Source organism: Carettochelys insculpta, chromosome 3 (assembly GCF_033958435.1).
Source record: "Carettochelys insculpta isolate YL-2023 chromosome 3, ASM3395843v1, whole genome shotgun sequence".
NCBI classification, from domain to species: Eukaryota; Metazoa; Chordata; order Testudines; family Carettochelyidae; genus Carettochelys; species Carettochelys insculpta.
In genome coordinates, this window is record NC_134139.1 from 148,983,314 (window position 1) to 149,000,977 (window position 17,664).

The 17,664-nt window shown below is 43.8% G+C and overlaps 1 protein-coding gene across 6 annotated transcripts in view; it reads right to left on the reverse strand.

Moving 5' to 3' along the window:
- The window catches only part of PHIP (PHIP subunit of CUL4-Ring ligase complex), a 320,457-nt gene that overhangs the window by 28,936 nt on the left and 273,857 nt on the right, over nucleotides 1-17,664 (reverse strand). For all 6 annotated transcript variants that reach the window (XM_074990995.1, XM_074990994.1, XM_074990993.1 and 3 more), the window contains exons 32-36: nucleotides 16,183-16,308; nucleotides 8,503-8,575; nucleotides 7,872-7,922; nucleotides 7,327-7,476; nucleotides 6,577-6,729 (exon numbers count right to left, since the gene is read on the reverse strand). In XM_074990995.1, coding sequence (XP_074847096.1) covers nucleotides 6,577-6,729; nucleotides 7,327-7,476; nucleotides 7,872-7,922; nucleotides 8,503-8,575; nucleotides 16,183-16,308 — 553 coding nt within the window. The remainder of the gene's footprint in view (nucleotides 1-6,576; nucleotides 6,730-7,326; nucleotides 7,477-7,871; nucleotides 7,923-8,502; nucleotides 8,576-16,182; nucleotides 16,309-17,664) is intronic.

Consider the following 17,664-nt stretch of genomic DNA (forward strand, 5'->3'; position numbering starts at 1 on the left):
GGTTTACCAGCCCCTTCAAGAACCTGGTAACGATAGGATGGGCGAATACCATGGGCCCTTCCTCTGTATGCCGAAAAGGCTGATATAGCAGCAAGGTGGACCTTTAGCGAGGATAGAGAAAGCCCGCCTCTCTTGAGGTCCAATAAGTATTCTAATATTACACCTATAGGAATGTCAAGGGGAGCTAACTGCTTGGCGGAACACCAGGCTGTGAAACGAGTCCATTTGTGCTTTTAAGTCCTCCTGGTGGAGGTCCTTCAGCTACATTCCAGGACTTGTTGTGCTCCCTCCGTACATGTGCTCTTTAAGGAGCTGAGCCATGGATTAGCCATGCTTGTAGGTGCAGACCTTAAGGGTGCCGGTGCACTATGGACCCTTGAGCCCGCGGGAGTAAGTCCGGCGCCACCGGTAGAGGGAGCAGTGGGCGGTCCGACATGCGCAGAAGCAAGGGAAACCATTGCTGCTGATCCCAAGCGGGACTATGAGTATCGTGCGAGCTCTCTCCCTTCTGGCTTTGTGCAAGACCTTGCAGATAAGCACTGCGGGGGAAACGCATAAAGTAGGGAGCCCTACCATGAAAAACATGAATGCGTCCCCCAGGGACCTCCGCCCCACTCCTGCTCTGGAGCAGTGCTGGGGACATTTTTTTTTTTTTTTGTTGTACTGGGTGGCAAACAGATCGATCTGGGGAAACCCCCATGTACAAAAAATGCGCTGTAGCAGATCGGAGCGGATCTGCCATTTGTGCGTGATTGCGAAGCGCCTGCTCAGCTGGTCTGCATTCATGTTGTGTGCGCCCGGCAAGTACGAGGCTTTCAACGTTATGTTGTTGGCGATGCACCGATTCCACAATCGGAGTGCTTCCGCACATAGGGCACGGGATCGTGCTCCTCCTTATCGATTGATGTAGACCATAGTGGAGGTACTGTCAGTATTGAATCCTGACTACTTTGCCATGCACGTAATCTCAAAAATGTTTGCAGGCGTTGAACACTGCTCTGGGCTCCAGTATGGATATGTGCAGTATCTGTTCCGCAGGGGACCATAGCCCTTGCTTTACCTTGTCGCCGATGTGCGCTCCCCATCCCATGTGGGAGGCGTCGGTAGTAAGGAAAATAGAAATTTGTGGTTGGTGAAAAGGCACCCCCACTAGCAGATTCTCGGGGTTTTCCCACCATGCCAGGGATCTGCGCACCTCTGTTGTGGACGACACCACCCTGTGGACAGTATGGGATGCCGGTTTGTAAACGCTCGCCAGCCAATGCTACGGGCTTGACGTGCACCCTGGTATTCTGTACCACAAACGTCGCTGCCGCCATATGGCCCAGCAGCTGTAGGCACGGTAAGATCGGCACGGTGGGGCTGTACGTAATGCCTTGCACCAGCGAACTGATTGTGCGGAAGTGGGCGTCGGGTAGGTACACCCTTGCTGTGATGGAGTTTATACATGCCCCTATGAACTCTATATGTTGTGTGGGTTCGGACTTTGACTTTGCGAGGTTGATGACTAGGCCCAGCGAAGAAATGTGTCTGCTGTGACGCGTATCATGCGTGAGACCTCTGCCTTCGAGGTCCCTTTTAGCAGGCAGTCGCCCAGATATGGGAAAAATAAACACTCCCTGTCTGTGCAGGTAGGCTGACACCACTGCCAGGGTTTTGGTAAGACTCTAGGGGCCGAGGAGAGACCAAATGGAAGAACCCTGTGCTGGAAGCGCTCCTGGCCGACCGTGAAGCAGAGGAAGCGTCTGTGTGCCGGGTGGATTGTTATATGAAAGTAAGCATCTCGTAAGTCGAGTGCTGCAACCCAGTCTCCATCGTCCAGTGCCATGAGTATCAAGGCAACTGTGATTGTTCGAAACCGTTGCTTGTGCAAGTAATGGCTGAGGCCCCGAAGATCTAAGATGGGCCTCCGGTGTCCCGTTTTCTTCTCCGATAGGAAGTAGCGTGAATAAAAACCTTCCCCTGGAATTATTCCGGCACTCTATCCACCGCACTTGTGAACATAAGATGGGTCACCTTCTGCTTGAGCCTCGCCTTGTGGCAGCGTCCCTGAGGTGAGGCCTGGTGGGAGGCTTCATCGGTGGAAGTGACTGGGAGGGGATCGCGTAACTGTGGCTATGATCTCCAGCACCCATATGTCTGTGGTGATCTTTTGCCATTGGGAGTGGAACGGTCTGAGCCGATGATGGAACATGAGATGAGAGTGGCATTGAGCAAGGGTATTGATAGTGCAGCCCCCGACATATCCATCAAACTTGTTGCCTTTGAGGCCTGACCCGAGGGCATACGGCTTTGTTGAGAACGTCACCTCGGGGTTCTGCACTGTTGCCGCTATTGATAGCGCCCGTGGCCGTAGCCCCGTTGATATTGAGCACGCTGTGGTTGTAAGCGTAGCGTCCTTGCTGAGCATAAAACTTTTCCCTCCTGTATGGGGGAGTATAAATGCCCGAGCTTCTAAGTGTAGCTCTCAAGTCCTTACTGGAGTGAGGGACCGAGTCAGTTGAGTCTGCAAAACAGCTTCTGTGTATCAAAGGGAAGGTCCACGATCTTCACCTGTAGGTCCCTTGAGATACCCGATGTCTAGGGCCAGGATTCTCTGTGAATGACCACTGCTGTAGCTGTTGAGCGTGCCGCCATGTCCGCCGCGTCCAGGGCAATCTGGACTCCTGTCTGCGATGCTGCATAGCCCTCTTGAACAATCGCCTTTAACACCGGCTTTTTGTCTTCCGGGAGTGAATCCATGAGGGGAGTAAGCCCGGAGTAATTATCAAAATTATGGTTTGCTAGGTATGCCCATAATTTGCCACTCTCAATAGCAGGACAGGAGAGGAATACACCTTCCTGCCAAACAGCTCTAGCTTCTTAGCATCTTTGTCTGATCCCCCGATTTGTACTGAGAAGCCTTTGACCTCTGCTGGGATGACCCGACCACCAAAGAATTTGGTTGTGGGTGACTGAAGAGGAACTTCATGCCCTCTGCCGGGACGAAGTATTTCTTATCCGCTCTCCCATTCGTAGGCGGAACAGAGGCCGGAGTCTGCCATATAGTAATGGCTGACTCCAGAATGGCTTCGTCCAGCAGAATAGCAATTTTGGATGAAGCCGGGGGTCTCAGATTTTTCAGGAGTTTGTGATGTTTCTCCTGCACCTCTGCCGTTTAAATGTCATGCGTGAAAGCCACCCTTTAAAACAGCTCCTGAAACTGTTTAAGGTCGTCCCGGGGAGAGACATCCCCGGGGGCCATGGCCTCGTCTGGGAAGGATGAGGAGGAACCCCTAAGGTAAACCTCCCTTGAACCTTTGGGTTCCCGCGGGCGATGACACACTTGCTCGCTGGAGGATTGTGAACGAAAGTCTCGGGGTTCAAAATTTAACTCCCCTTGAGACAACTGTGTTTCCGTCCCCGATCGGGAGCGCCCACGGGGGTATTGAGCGGCCGGGGGTGGGGACCTGCCCCTGGGTGCAAGCCTGTGGTTTGTCTGTGTCCAGCCTGATAGGGACGACCATGGCAGCATGGCAAGGGTCCGGAGATGGAGACCTGGACCACTCACGGGGTGTGTACCCCCGATGTCTGGGAGAGCGAGACCTCCGCGGCGACACCGAAAGAGGTGAAACTGGCTTGTGACAGTACTCCCGGGGGATCCAATCCCAGAAAATGGTGAAGGTGGCCCAAGCCGTGGTGACATCGGTTGGAGGAACGGAGAAGGTGTTTGTTTTTTTTTTCCTTTTTCCCCTGATGGGCCGGTGGAGACACAGGCCTTCGGTGCGGCGTGTGTATCACAGGGGGAGGGCTTGGTGCTAACAGCAGAGCAGCCCTGTCCAGAGATGGACTGCGGTGCCGGGTTTTTGATGTTGCCTTGCCCCTCCGCTGCGGGGCCGGCACCGCCCCCCCCCCCCCCCCGCCGGGAATCTCGGCCCCGCTGTTAGCACCGCGCTTGGCACCGTCAGCTGCGGTGCTGCGCGGGTATCCCCCTCCAGTGCCTGCAGGCTCCGTGCCTGGCACCCCTGCACTGCTGGTGCCGCAGGGGTCTGTGCTGCCTGTGACGGTGCCGCCGCCTGAGTATGCAGCCGGTAGCTGTGTGCTCCGTTCGTCCTGCTTGCTGCAGATGCACGGCAAGGATCGAGCCAGGGAGAGTTCCCTCCGTTTCTGCACTGGGTGGTGGGGTCAGACCACAGTGAGAACGCGGCCGGGTAGCCTGCAATTTCTGCAGGCGTCAGATGCCTTCGCTATGCCCCACGGAGGCCGGCATAGCTTCACAGCATGACTCACGCTGTGTAAAACCTGAAGAGGCCATTGTGGTGAGTCCTTTATTGTTAAGAGGGTACTTAGCACTTAATCCCTGCCTTTCCTCCTCAAAGAGTTATCACCGGCCTGCGGCAGCGGGAGGCCTAATGGCCTTTCACGTCTGCTCTGTTCTTCTCCGCTCCTCTCTTTTTCCCTTTTTTTTTTTGCTGGTATTCTCTTTGTCTTTGCTTTCTCTCTTCTTTTTTTTTGTTTAATAACCGAAAAACAACAAATTACACGTGGAAAAAAACCACTAAGTAATCTGACTCTGGCCTTAGCCTGAGTGGATTCTGTCTGCAGCCAATGGCAGTTGAGAAGGAACTGGCGGGGACCGGATCGTGCACGCGGCCGGGGGCACGCAGGGGGGCGGCGCGCGCTGGCACATGAGCAATCCAGGGAAACTGCTGGAAGATTTCCGATCTGCGGCGCCAGGCGAGCCCGACACCTATTGTGGAGCACCCACAGGGACCACTCGAAGAAGAAAAACACTCTCAAACAAATGGACTGATGATAGAACTTTCTGGGGTATGGCCGGATACAAAACGTGGAATACAACAAATGAAGGCAGAGCTAACAGCTAAGAGTTCACTAAAAGCTTCAGAAAGCCAGCCTATCACCTCGAAATTACAATGGTAGATGTGACAATATCTAAGTTGCCCTGCACCTCACTGGAGGATACAAGTGAAGGAATCTCTTCACATCCTGATTTACAAATGGATAAAGATTGATGTCTGATCTGCTAAGACATAAGCAGCTGTCAGGTATACAAACTTATCAAAGAAAAAGTACAAGAAATCCAGAACAGGAGGTACTGAATGGGACTGAAACACTAATTGATAGCTGGAACCAGATTAGAAGCCACTTCCACTGTGATGTATAACAGCTTCTATATGGAGAAAACAACAAATCCCACAGGCAACTGGAATAACCTTATCTGATAAACTTATCATCAATGAAGCTAAAAAGCCTAGTGTTCGAATTTCTAAATAAAGTGATGAGAGCTATGGAGGCAACAGCAATCCAGTTCTGGTGGATGACGTAAGTGAGGTGGACTGAGGCTGCTGCTAAAAAAAAAAATGTCTTCTGTTTCAGGTAAACAGGTACAAAGAGAAGATTTGGAGGATAATCATCAGTCCACACATGTGACTAAGCCCTTATGCACAGCAGTCAACTGCAGCCCTCTTAATGTCTCAAAATTAGTTGTTAGTACAAATCCCCGTGATGAGCAGAAGAAAGGTAATTAGTAGCATACGGCAGTTTGCATCACAAATATATTTACATCCTATCTTTACTTCCACAGGATCCCTCAAATCAGAAGACTAAGTACCTGAAGTGAAGCATTTCCCCCCCACCCCCAAGAGAAAATGTAGAGCAGTACCTCTCAGCCTCTTTAGACCACCGTACCCCTTTTATAAGTCTATTTGGACTTACACCTCCAAGTATCACTTCACTTTAAAACCGCTTGCTTACAAAAGCACATGAAAAAATACAGAAGTGCCACAGCATGCTATCATTCCTGAAATATAGCTTACTTTCTCATTTTACCATATACTTCTGAAACAAAATCAAATTGGAAATACTGGACTTACATTTTAGAGTACTGCATATAGAACATTATAAACAACTGTATGAAATTTTAGTTTGTACAATTTTGTGGGTACTTTTTATGTAGCCTGCTGTAAAACCAGGCAAACATCAAGAGGAGTTGATGTAACTCTGGAAGACCTCTGCATGCCCCCAGAGGTACATACAACTCTGGTTGAGAACCACTAATATAGATGTATTATCTCAATGCTCCAAAATCAACTGTCCGGTGGGATGGGGTGGAGTGGGGAGGGGACAAGGAAATGCCCCTTTACAAGTGTCAATGAATACCACTGAACAGCGTAACATGTCACTGTCTTTTCCTGCACTAACTAATGTTCTGAAATTTGTGTGATTCCAAGAATGGAGATTTCTGGAGGCAATTATGGAAAACTGGTGATGGAAAATCAATTATCCTCTTAAATTACCATGATTTTTTGGTCATGGTGTGTCCAGTCATACATATTTTCACATCACTCCCTCCACAGAATTCTTCTTATTTACATTGTTGCTTTCTGAGGAGTCTTCTGTTTCCTCAAATATGATACAATAAGCATTTACACTTTTTGGAGGTAAGAAATACCCAGCTTTGTTTTAACATATAATCTGACAAAAATAATTTACTACTTTGCATGCTTCTGAAGTATGTGATTTTCCCTTAAATAAATACATATCAAGAATTTGGTTGAGCAAATTATGTATCCTTACCCTTGATCTTTTGCTTGGAGTGTAAGCTTTAGAATTGCTGAAAATAAGTCTCACATCTTTACATAACTCCATTGGAGACTCATAATTGCCGGCTTCCAGAGTTTCTCTAACTGTAGCAAAATCCATTGGTGTATCAATAATATCTCTGTAATCCTATAAAATTAGCAGCAAACCAACATATAACATTATTTTTGTTGGGCCTGGTGTCTCACTGAGTAAGACAAGCTTAATTGTCAACTAGAATTGCTTTGCCAAATTCGATTTCAACTTTAGAAGTCTGCATGGAAGACCACAAAACTATCTTTTAAGATCTAGTCTAGGGAAACACTGCCTCTTGACTTGAAAGAGGTAGTGTTGTTCCTGGCAAAGTTAACTTTTGATGATCATTTTAAGCAAAGGTGATACAAAAATCAAGTCTATTTGGTAATTAAACTTCTACAATGAAGAAATTCAGAAGTCTACTTCAGTAAAATTCATACCCCTTCTGATAGCTAAGATATGGATGTACTTCAACCTCAGTGAAAGCAGGAAGGCACAAGAAAGAGAACAGTTTCAGTTCTAATTTAAGGGAGTTGTGAACAAAGCATGAGGCTTTATCTCTCTTCCTCTACCATTTTTCCCCTGGATGGCCCAACAACTCCTAAAAAGTTCAACCAAAGCACGTAGAATTTGTTGAAAAAGGAAGCTGCAACTCATTCTCATCCCAAGTCTGTAAACTATGACCAGTCTTGCCCCCATTAAAATACTCACTGGATATTCAAGGAGATCCACTGGTTGCCGAAAAGGTTCAGAGTCCTCACACTGAAAAATAAGATTTAACAACTCCTGGCATTGTCTCTTCCATGCCTGTACATCATATGACTGAGCTCTGTTGCGCAGCCTCCGCTTGGGTTGATGATCCTGAAATGGAAATAGTGACTATTATATATTAATAAGCCTAGCTATTTCCACAATAACTTAAGTGAATAAATGAAAATAATAAAAGGTGAAGCAGGTCTTTACCCACAAAAGCTTATGCTCCAAAATATCTTTTAGTCTATAAAGTGCCACAGGACTTCTTGTTGTTCTCATTAGCAAACCAGTAATTCATAATGGAACAAGAAGAAAATTTTTTTAACATTACAGCTAATAAAGAAATCTACTAAAACCTGACTCATGGGGGAAAATGCACAATATTTTGAAGACTAGATTATGCCATCCTAGAGCATTTCAGTTTTAAACGTTTCTTGCATTAGTCTTTTTGGAGCTATATACAATGGTATAAATCTCTGAAGCAAAGAAATGGGAAATATTACCTTCCTTTTTCTAGTGGATGTCCCTGGCACATTTGCATCTTTCTCCTCTTCCTTTCAGGAAGAAAATATGAGTAAAACAATGTTAAAATAGAAACATGTTTGAGAAATTGCTTCCTTACATACTGTATTTATATTTTCAGTTCTTCCCCTGTCCCTTTGGAAAGCGCTCCACACAGGAGCTCTGAGAATCTTCTAGTTTTTTTTTTTTTAAATTACATTTTCCTTCCTAACCCTCTAATTTCTGAAACATGACCACCACCACATTTTCAAACCACCTTAGGACTTCCCTGAGCCTGCAAATATTGAGCAAAATTCACCTTCATATAGTTAGTGTGCACAAAGTTTATGCACCATGTAAGCCCTCTGGATTGAAGGGTTGGGGGGAATTTCATCCACTAGTCCTCAACTGGCTAGTAGGAATGTAGCTAAGTAGCACAGGGCACACTAGCGGCTCACAATGGGCTGAATATTCTGTCTTTGTAACTGGAGGCTGTGACAGGGCTGAGCTGTAAGCCACAGTATCATGGATACTACTCCTAGTATTGTCACATCAAACTATTTTTTCCCCCGAAATGGAATAAAAACAATCAAAGTGAAATTCTGACACAAGTACAGTATTTCTTTAACTTACCTCTTCAGAGTCAGACAAGACTTTCTTCTTCATTGTATTATATAATGGAATTATATCATAGCATGCCTGGTCTCTGTAAAGCAAAAGGAATATTTTATGTTAACTTCCCTTTGTGTATTATCAGCTTGTTCTCAGAGTTATAAAAAATCTAGACTTTACAACAAATACATAATCTGAGATTTAAACTCTTAGAATACAAAACCTTTCAGCAAAACCTAAAGCCTTTTTTTACGTTAATATATTTTGTTTTGGTAATACAAGACATTATTTGCGATTAAACATTTATTTTAAAAAATTACTGTTTGAAGTGTTATATTAATATTTGTCATTGTTTAATACATTGCGTGATTTAGTTCAACCAGAACGAACTGCTGGCTTTGCAGTCCTGAAGGATTTTGGATGGCACTATACTGAATCAACTACCTCGAATAAGAGAAAATTCCCCCACAAATATTGATTGTGTTACTGCATAACAACACGCAATGTCACCCACATGAATGCCATTGACAGAAGCAGTGGAATTATTGTGCTCAAGCAGTCTGACTCCACGTATAGCACAAGCCAAAAAATTTCTTCTGCATCAGTTTCTCTCCTTGTGGAGGAGAGAAAAAGGAGAAAGTCAAAGCCTGTGTCCCACTGTTCACGGCTAAAGCAGATCTCTGAACTGCTCCTACCCTTGACTGAAACCCTCATTCTTGGGCCTTCGGCAAGTCCAAAACCAGCCCAAGCAAACCATTATAATGAGCTTCCAACCCATAGTCTGAGAAATGTTGTGCTAGATTATCTTCTTAGAAGGCTTACTAGATTAAATAATTTTTAAAGAAAACTTATTTAAACACCTATTTGCTCACGAACACTGCAATATATCTTCTAAATACTATCTGTCCATTCTCAGATAACTAGCACAGGTTGAACATATATGACTTCGTCAAACAAATAAAGGACTGCTTTAGCGTCTCAGAACTTTCTATGACAGAATTCTCTTTTGAAGATCAGCATTGAGAAGGAAAACTGTCTAGTAGGATCTTCTGTTCTAATGATTTTAATATAAATGATGCTTATAAAAAGAAAGACTATATGCTTCTCTAATGAAATACAACCACTTGTTTATTTTTCCCCAAGGATTATGTAGAGTAGCAGGGACACCCTCATTAATGCTATAGTCTATATTGTATTTAAAGCTAGAATCGATCCTTCACTGTATATGGAACGGAACTTTTATCATATATATAAAGCACCACGGCTCTGTCCCAGGACAATCAGAATAAAGCCTCAATTTTCTGGCAGTTTAAGTAGGTCTGTTAATTGGAGTTCAACCAGTAGAAAACTAGCCTTAAGACCACATAAAAGTGGACCTTTTGGACTTTTCCAGGTTCAACAAAGTCAGAAAGAAATATACAGTAAAAGTCTGAGGGTCCCTCTGAGGTTATGCAATGGTTTTAATAATAAAAGATTATTTATGTTATTCATAACCAAATCCTTATGCTCAGCAGTTACCAGAGGGAAAAGAGGGAATATATTTGCTATCCCAATTCTCTGATTAGCTATGTGTAAGCCTATCTGACACCTGAAGAAAGGAATACAGCACTCATACATACAGCTCCAGTAACGTTCCTTGCATCTGCAAATGAGGGCTAATGCAGTACATGGAGAATGGCTTTTCCTAACGTAGGGGTATTCATATTATACTGTAAAAACGAGATCTTTGATAAAGGCCAGTATTTTTTTTTAAAGAGCAGGATTCTTTGTGAAACCACTGAGGCCTGAACCACCCTGTATGGAAGTTTTCCTATGCCACCTTGTCCAAGCATGAGTTTGGGTGACTTTCCAGAACTGTACAGAAAGAATAGGTGGATAAAAGGGAAAAGGATAACTCTGGCTTGTTTTTGACAATAATGGCAGTGAGTTTGGAAGGCTGGCATTCCTAGCTGGGAAGAGTTAAAATTGTGCCGTGGTTATTCTAGTACTGACGGGTGGTGGGAGACAGAACAGAGGGTATATATTGCCTATGTCTAAAAACAATTACCTTGCTTTTGTTTTAGGAATATTATGCATAGACTGGCCTTTAATCAATACACAATGCAGAATGCATGTGTATTAATAAGTCAGATGTTAGGGAGAGGAGATGTGAAGACGTTGGGAGTGGGAGCATCAGCACCATCTCAATTTTGTGTGAGTGGGATACACTGCTCCATTCCAGGCAGCAGAGAAGTTTCTCCAGCCCAGGACAGAGGAGATCTGATTATATCTTACTAGTATTTGAGGATTTATCTTGCTGCCTTCTATTACAAAAGTACTTAGTCACTCCCACATCTTCCCCTTTTAGGTGCTCTGGCATGTGCAGGGCAGGAAGATTTTGCTAGGACTCTGGAAGTGGAAGCTCTTCTCCCAAATGGAGAATGCTGGAAAGGAGTGAAGAGACTCAACATTATGAGAAAAGGAGGCCTGGAAATTAAACTTTGGCTATGTCTACACTACTAAATAAATTCAAATGTAAGGCAGCTAGTGTGACATTACCACATAACTGCCTTTACTGTAAATGCCATTAGCTTGATTTAGGGAGCACTAATATCGGTATCATAATATCGCCAAAAGTGGCTGGGCGTAGTGAATTTAAAAGTAAAGGCCATTGTGGAAGTACAATGCCTTAAAATTGAATTTATTAGCCTCCAGAGGTGTCTCACATGTAACTCACAATGTCCCTCAGTGCTCTGATCTGGCCGTTGCTTTCCAGGTGCTCAGGAATCGGGTAACAGCAACACCATGAATTTCAAATCAGGACCCAGAAGCCTGTGGCTGTGGGGTCATGTTTGCATGAGAGCCTGAGAAATGTCTCTTTCTTTCTTTGCTGCGAGTGCACCTACCCATTACAAATCGCCCCAGCACGGAGTTTATGGTTCTCTCTCTACACTTTCTGCGCTGCCTGGTGCCAGCCACTGCCCTGAGATGCTGCATGGCAACAAGGCTGTTGTGTGGGGGTTGTGCTTGCATAAGAGGCCACAGAAGCTACTTCTTGGCGGTTTACATTTGTGAGCACCCCCCATAGGTGCTGCACACTTTGGGTCTTTCCCGCACTCAACTACATCACCTGGCTAGCCCGAGAAGCAATGAAAGGACATACCTGCCCTTTGGTGCTGATCATGCTGCCAGGCAACACCATGTCCTGGCTTGTGCGCTGTTAGCATTCCAAGGCTGGGAAAGATTTTCAGGGGCTTGCAGCCATCCGGGGGGAATGGTTCAACTGCCCCCCCCCCAAATATTTGGGAGCCTTTCTGCCACTGGGAGGAGTCTCCCTGAGCAGCTATGAATTGTGAGGCCTAGCCGCCACCCCAAAGCAACAATTCAAGCGGCCCTCAAGCCACAGACCCTGCACCCCATAGCAAAAAAATATTTTCAGGGACCATGTCAACTGGCCATTCAACCTCCCAAATACCAAACTGCCCCACAATGGCAATGAAATTTGGTGAGCCCATTCCCCAATCCCTTGTGTTGGCAATGCCTGTGTAGTGAAGGGAGAAGACAAAAATCTTCTATCCTTTTCTATCCCCTTCGTCTAACTCCAGACCCCTTCAAGCAAGGAAGAATGGCTGGAGGGCCAGCTGAGAATACAGACTGTGCACAGAAGCTGTATAATGAACCGGGAAGCCTAATACCCTCCCTTCAGCTACTCTGCTTTCCCCCAAATCTTTACTATCTACTTTCTTCATACTCTTCATTCTCCCTGTATTATTTTTAGGGATCAGATGGAATCAAGGGTCGGGGGACAGTCTGTGGAGGGCCAGATGAGAACACAGACTATGCACAGAAGCTGTATAGTGAACTGGGAATCCAAAATCCCTCCCCTCAGCAATTCTCTTCTTTCCAAATTTTTACTATCTACTATTTTTCATGCTTTTCATTGTCCCTGTGTTATTTTCAAGGATCAGATGTAATCAAGGGAGGGGGAGGACCAGTTGAGAAGAGACACACCTGATGATTTTTACAAAATCTTTCATAATTCAGTTACAGCTAAGTTTTAAAAAGCCATTCAGTTATAGAAGAAAGATTTTGGTGCATTTGGCAATCTCTGTTGATGGACTAGTTTTCCTTCCTTTCACCTAGAAAAATGGATGTTTGCTTACCACAGGAGGGGAATGAGAGCAATGCAATGTGGGGAAAATGAGGTCATACACCAGAAAAAATACACAGAATACTACGGGGATGAGAGAACTGTGGCACAGATTCCCACATTGCACTGCTGCAACAGTTGATGTCTGCCAATTGAGTATGGCAGCAATAAGTTGACTTTGTGGGGAAATGAGCAGTCAAATTTGAATTTATAAAATCCAGCTTTACAAAATCAATATTAATACATTTGAATTTATTTTGTAGTGTAGACGTAGCCTTACTAGCAAAGAGCAAGAAGTGAGTGAACTACTATATGAAACTGAACGAACAAGAAGGGAATAGAAGGACAACTTCCAGCAAGAAAAGAAAAGTTTGGGGAGAGAAAGAAAAGAACCTTACCAAAACAAGACATGCTACTACACACACTTCTCTGCCTAGGGAGAGGACAAGAGAACACCATGTGACAGACATTCAGTCATGTTTCTTGGGCTATGTCTAGACGGCAAGCTTCTGTGGATAAAACTTCTGTCAATAGAAGTGTTGTCGACAGAGCACACGTTCAGACTGCAGATCTCTCAAAAGAGATCTGCCAGTTGGGAATGTTCTGTTGATATCTCTCATTCCATGAGGAAGAAGGGATGTTTCAACAGAGAAGTTTTTTCCAACATTTGGCCCCTTGTAGATGGGCTAAATGTCAGAAAAGCCTCTCTGGATGGAACTGCTGGCAAAAGATATGCAAAACATACAGAATGGGAAAAGACTGTCTAGGAAGGAGTACAGCAGAAAGGGACCTAGGAGTTCTAGTAGATCACAAGTTAAATATGAGTCAACAGTGTGATGCTGTTGCAAAAAAAGCAAACATGATTCTGGGATGCATTAGCAGGTGTGTTGTGAACAAGATACGAGAAATCATGCTACCACTCTACTCTGCACTGGTTAGACCTCAGCTGGAATAGTGTGTCCAGTTCTGGGCACCCCAATTCAAGAAAGATGTGGAGAAATTAGAGAAGGTCCAGAGAAGAGCAACTAGAATGATAAAAGGTCTGGAGAACATGACTTATGAAGAAAGGCTGAAAGAATTGGGCTTGTTTAGCTTGGAAAAAAGAAGATTGAGGGCGGGACATGATAGCAGTTTTCAGATATCTTAAAGGGTGTCATAAGGAGGAGGGAGAAAACTTCTTCTTCTTGGCCTCTGAGGAGAGAACAAGAGGCAATGGACTTAAACTGCAGCAAGGAAAGTTTAGGTTGGACATTAGGAAAAAGTTCCTGACTGTCAGGGTGGTCAAGTACTGGAATAAGTTGCCAAGGGAGGTTGTGGAATCTCCCTCGCTGGAGATATTTAAGAACAGATTAGATAGATGTCTATCAGGGATGGTGTAGATAGTGGTCGGTCCTGCCGTCGGGGCAGGGGACAGGACTCGATGGCCTCTCGAGGCCCCTTCCGGTCCTAGTGTTCTATGATTCTATGAAATGCACTGTGCAATTTGCAAATCTTGTTGATTGTTCTCAGCAATCTAGACACAGCCTTAATGTACTATTAGAAGGTACTCATACACTATGCTGATAAGCATGATATAAGAACCTATCCAAAACTGATAAAAGGATGGTTACTACACAGTATCAAGTTGAAGGATTTGGACATGCACCTCTCCTCCAAGATTTTGGTTTGGACTCAGCTACATGTATTTGTTTTGCCAAAATCTGGAAAGCTGCAGGACCCCCCCTCACGAAGGGTATATGGGGGGGAGGTTGGGGGGTTACAGACAGTATCTTTTACTGTAATTTTTAAATCATCTAGTACAACTCCCACCTTGATACTTTTGTGCAAGGGGCCTATGGAGGGTGTCTTATCTCATAGACTCTAATTCACCATGGTTATTCTAAGGAACTTGCCTTGCCCCCATTTTGAGCTCATTGGTTAAATATGGCTATATTTAGAATGCACTTAATCTGTGGCTGGCCTAAATCAGCTTGGGCTAAGGGCTGTTTAGCTGCCATGTAGACATATACCTTAAGTGTGGCTCCTAACATCAAACAAGAACTGAGTAAGCATTTCTTTAATATAAGGACCAGACAAGCCTTCTGTGATGAGTCTAAGGATTTATCCATATGAACATTTAGTTGGTGACAAACTGGGGTGTAAAGCTACTTGGCACTTGCCTAGTGCATATTAAGTATTAGTGTGGACCTTGCCACTGCACAATAAAATTCCCTATTGCTCTTTGATCTACTTCTGCAATCGAATGGGGTAGAATGACTAGATAGGCCTTACCAAGATTACCTGATATATTAATAAATTATTAAATAAATAAAATGTTGACAAAGACTCTTACTCCTATTCTTTCCTGGATTTTAGTATGATACTGGAAGAGCTCATCTGATCTAACGGACCATGGCTGTGCTACTGAAAAAAGTAACTCCCTTTTTTGTTTTAAATGTTCCCTTTCCATTGGAGAAAGGAGTGGAGGGGAAAGAAAATAAATTAAAAGAAGGTTTTTATATCAAAAATTTCTCAAAATATTTTATTTAGAATTTTAATCAAAAATGAAAATTTTTGCAGGTCACACATTTTTCATGAAACAATTACCTTTTTCCAACTACCTCAAGTTACACTAAATAAGGAAGTTTCAGAATTAAATTTCATCAAGTATTATACTATTAGCTACATATTTCAATACTGTGTTAGTATGGGTCTACACAGCCAAGTTATTTTGAAATAACAGCAATTATTTCAAAATAACTATCCTAGTGTTTACACAACTCAACTGCCATTTCGAAATAATTCCAAAATAGCATGTTGGCTTATTTCAAAATTGATAAACCTCATTCTACAAGGAACAGCACCTATTTTGAAATAAGTGCTGTTAAGACAGGGAATAGAGCTTATTTTGAAATAAGCCACAGTGTGTCCAATGGCTTTCTTTCAAAATAGGCTCTATTGTGTGTAGATGCTGTATTTGAGAATAGCTAAGTGATACTCTGAAATACATTTTTGTGTGTACCAGTGTTATTTTAAAATAAGCTCTTCCGCAATAACTTATTATGAAATAAGGCTGCCAAGTAGACATACCCTTAGAGAATATTTTTGTATCTATGCATTCCAAAAACAATTACATCTATCGCTTTTCAGAAAGCTCACCTAGAACATGAAAAATCAAACTATATATAATAATATTGAAATTTCCCTTTCAAGAATAATTGGTGTATTTCTGCTTTTAGACAGTTTCAAATATTTTTTGGTACTTTACATGAATACTTCCTTAAAAAAAAAAAAAGCCTTATGACCTTAATGTCCAGATTTAATTTCTAATTTGTCATTATTAAATTCCTTGCTTCTGAAATGTTTTGTTTTTATAAATTCCAATTCATTAAACTTAATTCTATTTTGCAGTGATTGACAAAATGTTATCTGAGTTTCCCCTCTCCCTTTCTAAACAAATATTTTGCACTTCTGACCTTCAGCTGTGTAGAAGATGGGAGGCTCATGCTATAAAGCAAAATTATAAACCACTCACTTTTTATTATTATTATTATACAATGGAACAAAATTATTGTATCTGTCCATCAACTTACTTTATGAAGTGTAGCAGAAGATCTGTGACAAATTTGGCAGATTTGACAATAGGGCTTCCTGGTTCATTGAATGTGCGTGTATTATGTTCTATGTACCGAACTTCCCACATAAGTGAAGAAAGCCGCCTTTGTGGGGAAGGAAAAAAAAAAAACCAAACAAACAGAAGACATTGAACAGCTATATATTTTAATATTTGGGCTAACATTTTTTAAAAGTCTCCCCTCTCTCCTTTCAAGCAGTATAAAAAAGAGCAATAACAAAAACTACATTTCTTGGTTAGTGCAAGAAATCACATATTCAATGTACGTCTCTACCTGGACAACAACAGGCAGGTTTTTTTCCTGCTTCTGCTTCTAGATGGGTCTCTGTTGTATTTATGGACAGTACCTGGCTGACAAGTAAAAGGGTGGGAGAATTCTCTGACCCTTATTGCAGGAGACAGCTTAGAGCAATGTGCTTCCCAGGCAGTTATGGCTACCAGTAAGCCTCATCTATTGCCCAAGCCTAGTCCATGCTCTCCTAAAGGTGATGGTTAAGGGGAACAAAAATCTTCCTCTAGTAGTCAAGAGCCCTAGTACAAGAGCTAAAATCCCCTCTTACCCTTCAGAGTAGCCCTGGATGAATACTGGATGAATACAATCCTGCTCAATAACACAACAGAAACACCAGTACATGCTTGCAATCACAAGGTAGGTAAAACATTAAAAAACACAAAACCCAAAACCTAATGCAACTATTATTTTCCACGTTGTGTGACTGTCAAAAAAACAAAAGAAGCATGCCCTAACCCTTCTTTCCTTCTAATATTTAAGAAACCAAAGTGAACTGGAAGACAGAGAAGTTACTCACTGTAGTAACGGTGGTTCTTCGAGATGTGTCCCCGTGGGTGCTCCACAATAGGTGTCGGGCTTGCCCGGCGCCGCAGATCGGATCTTCCAAGCAGTTTCTGCCGGACCGCGCATGTGCCGGCGCGCGCCGCTCCTGGCCATGTGCGCGATCCGGTCCCCGCCAGTTCCTCGACCAACCGCCTCGGGTGCCCCTGTAAAACACTAACAGAGATCCGAAGCGGGGAGGATGGGCGGGTAGTGGAGCACCCACGGGGACACATCTCGAAGAACCACCGTTACTATGGTGAGTAACTTCTCTTTCTTCTTCGAGTGTCCCCGTGGGTGCTCCACAATAGGTGACTACCCAGCAGTAACCCAAGATAGGAGGTGGGTAATCGGATTATGTGCAGCTTGTCCCCGAGAGGACCGCTGCAGAGAGACGGGTATCCTCTTGGAATACCCTGTGAAGGGCGCAATGTTTGGCGAAGGTGTCGTAGGATGACCAGGTCGCCGCTCTGCAAATGTCTTTTAACGCAACGCCCTTGAAAAAGGCTGTTGATGTCGCCACCGCCCTGGTGGAATGAGCCCTGGGAGTGGCCGATAAAGGAGTCTTTTTGAGCTCGTAGCACATTTTTATGCAGGATACAATGTGCT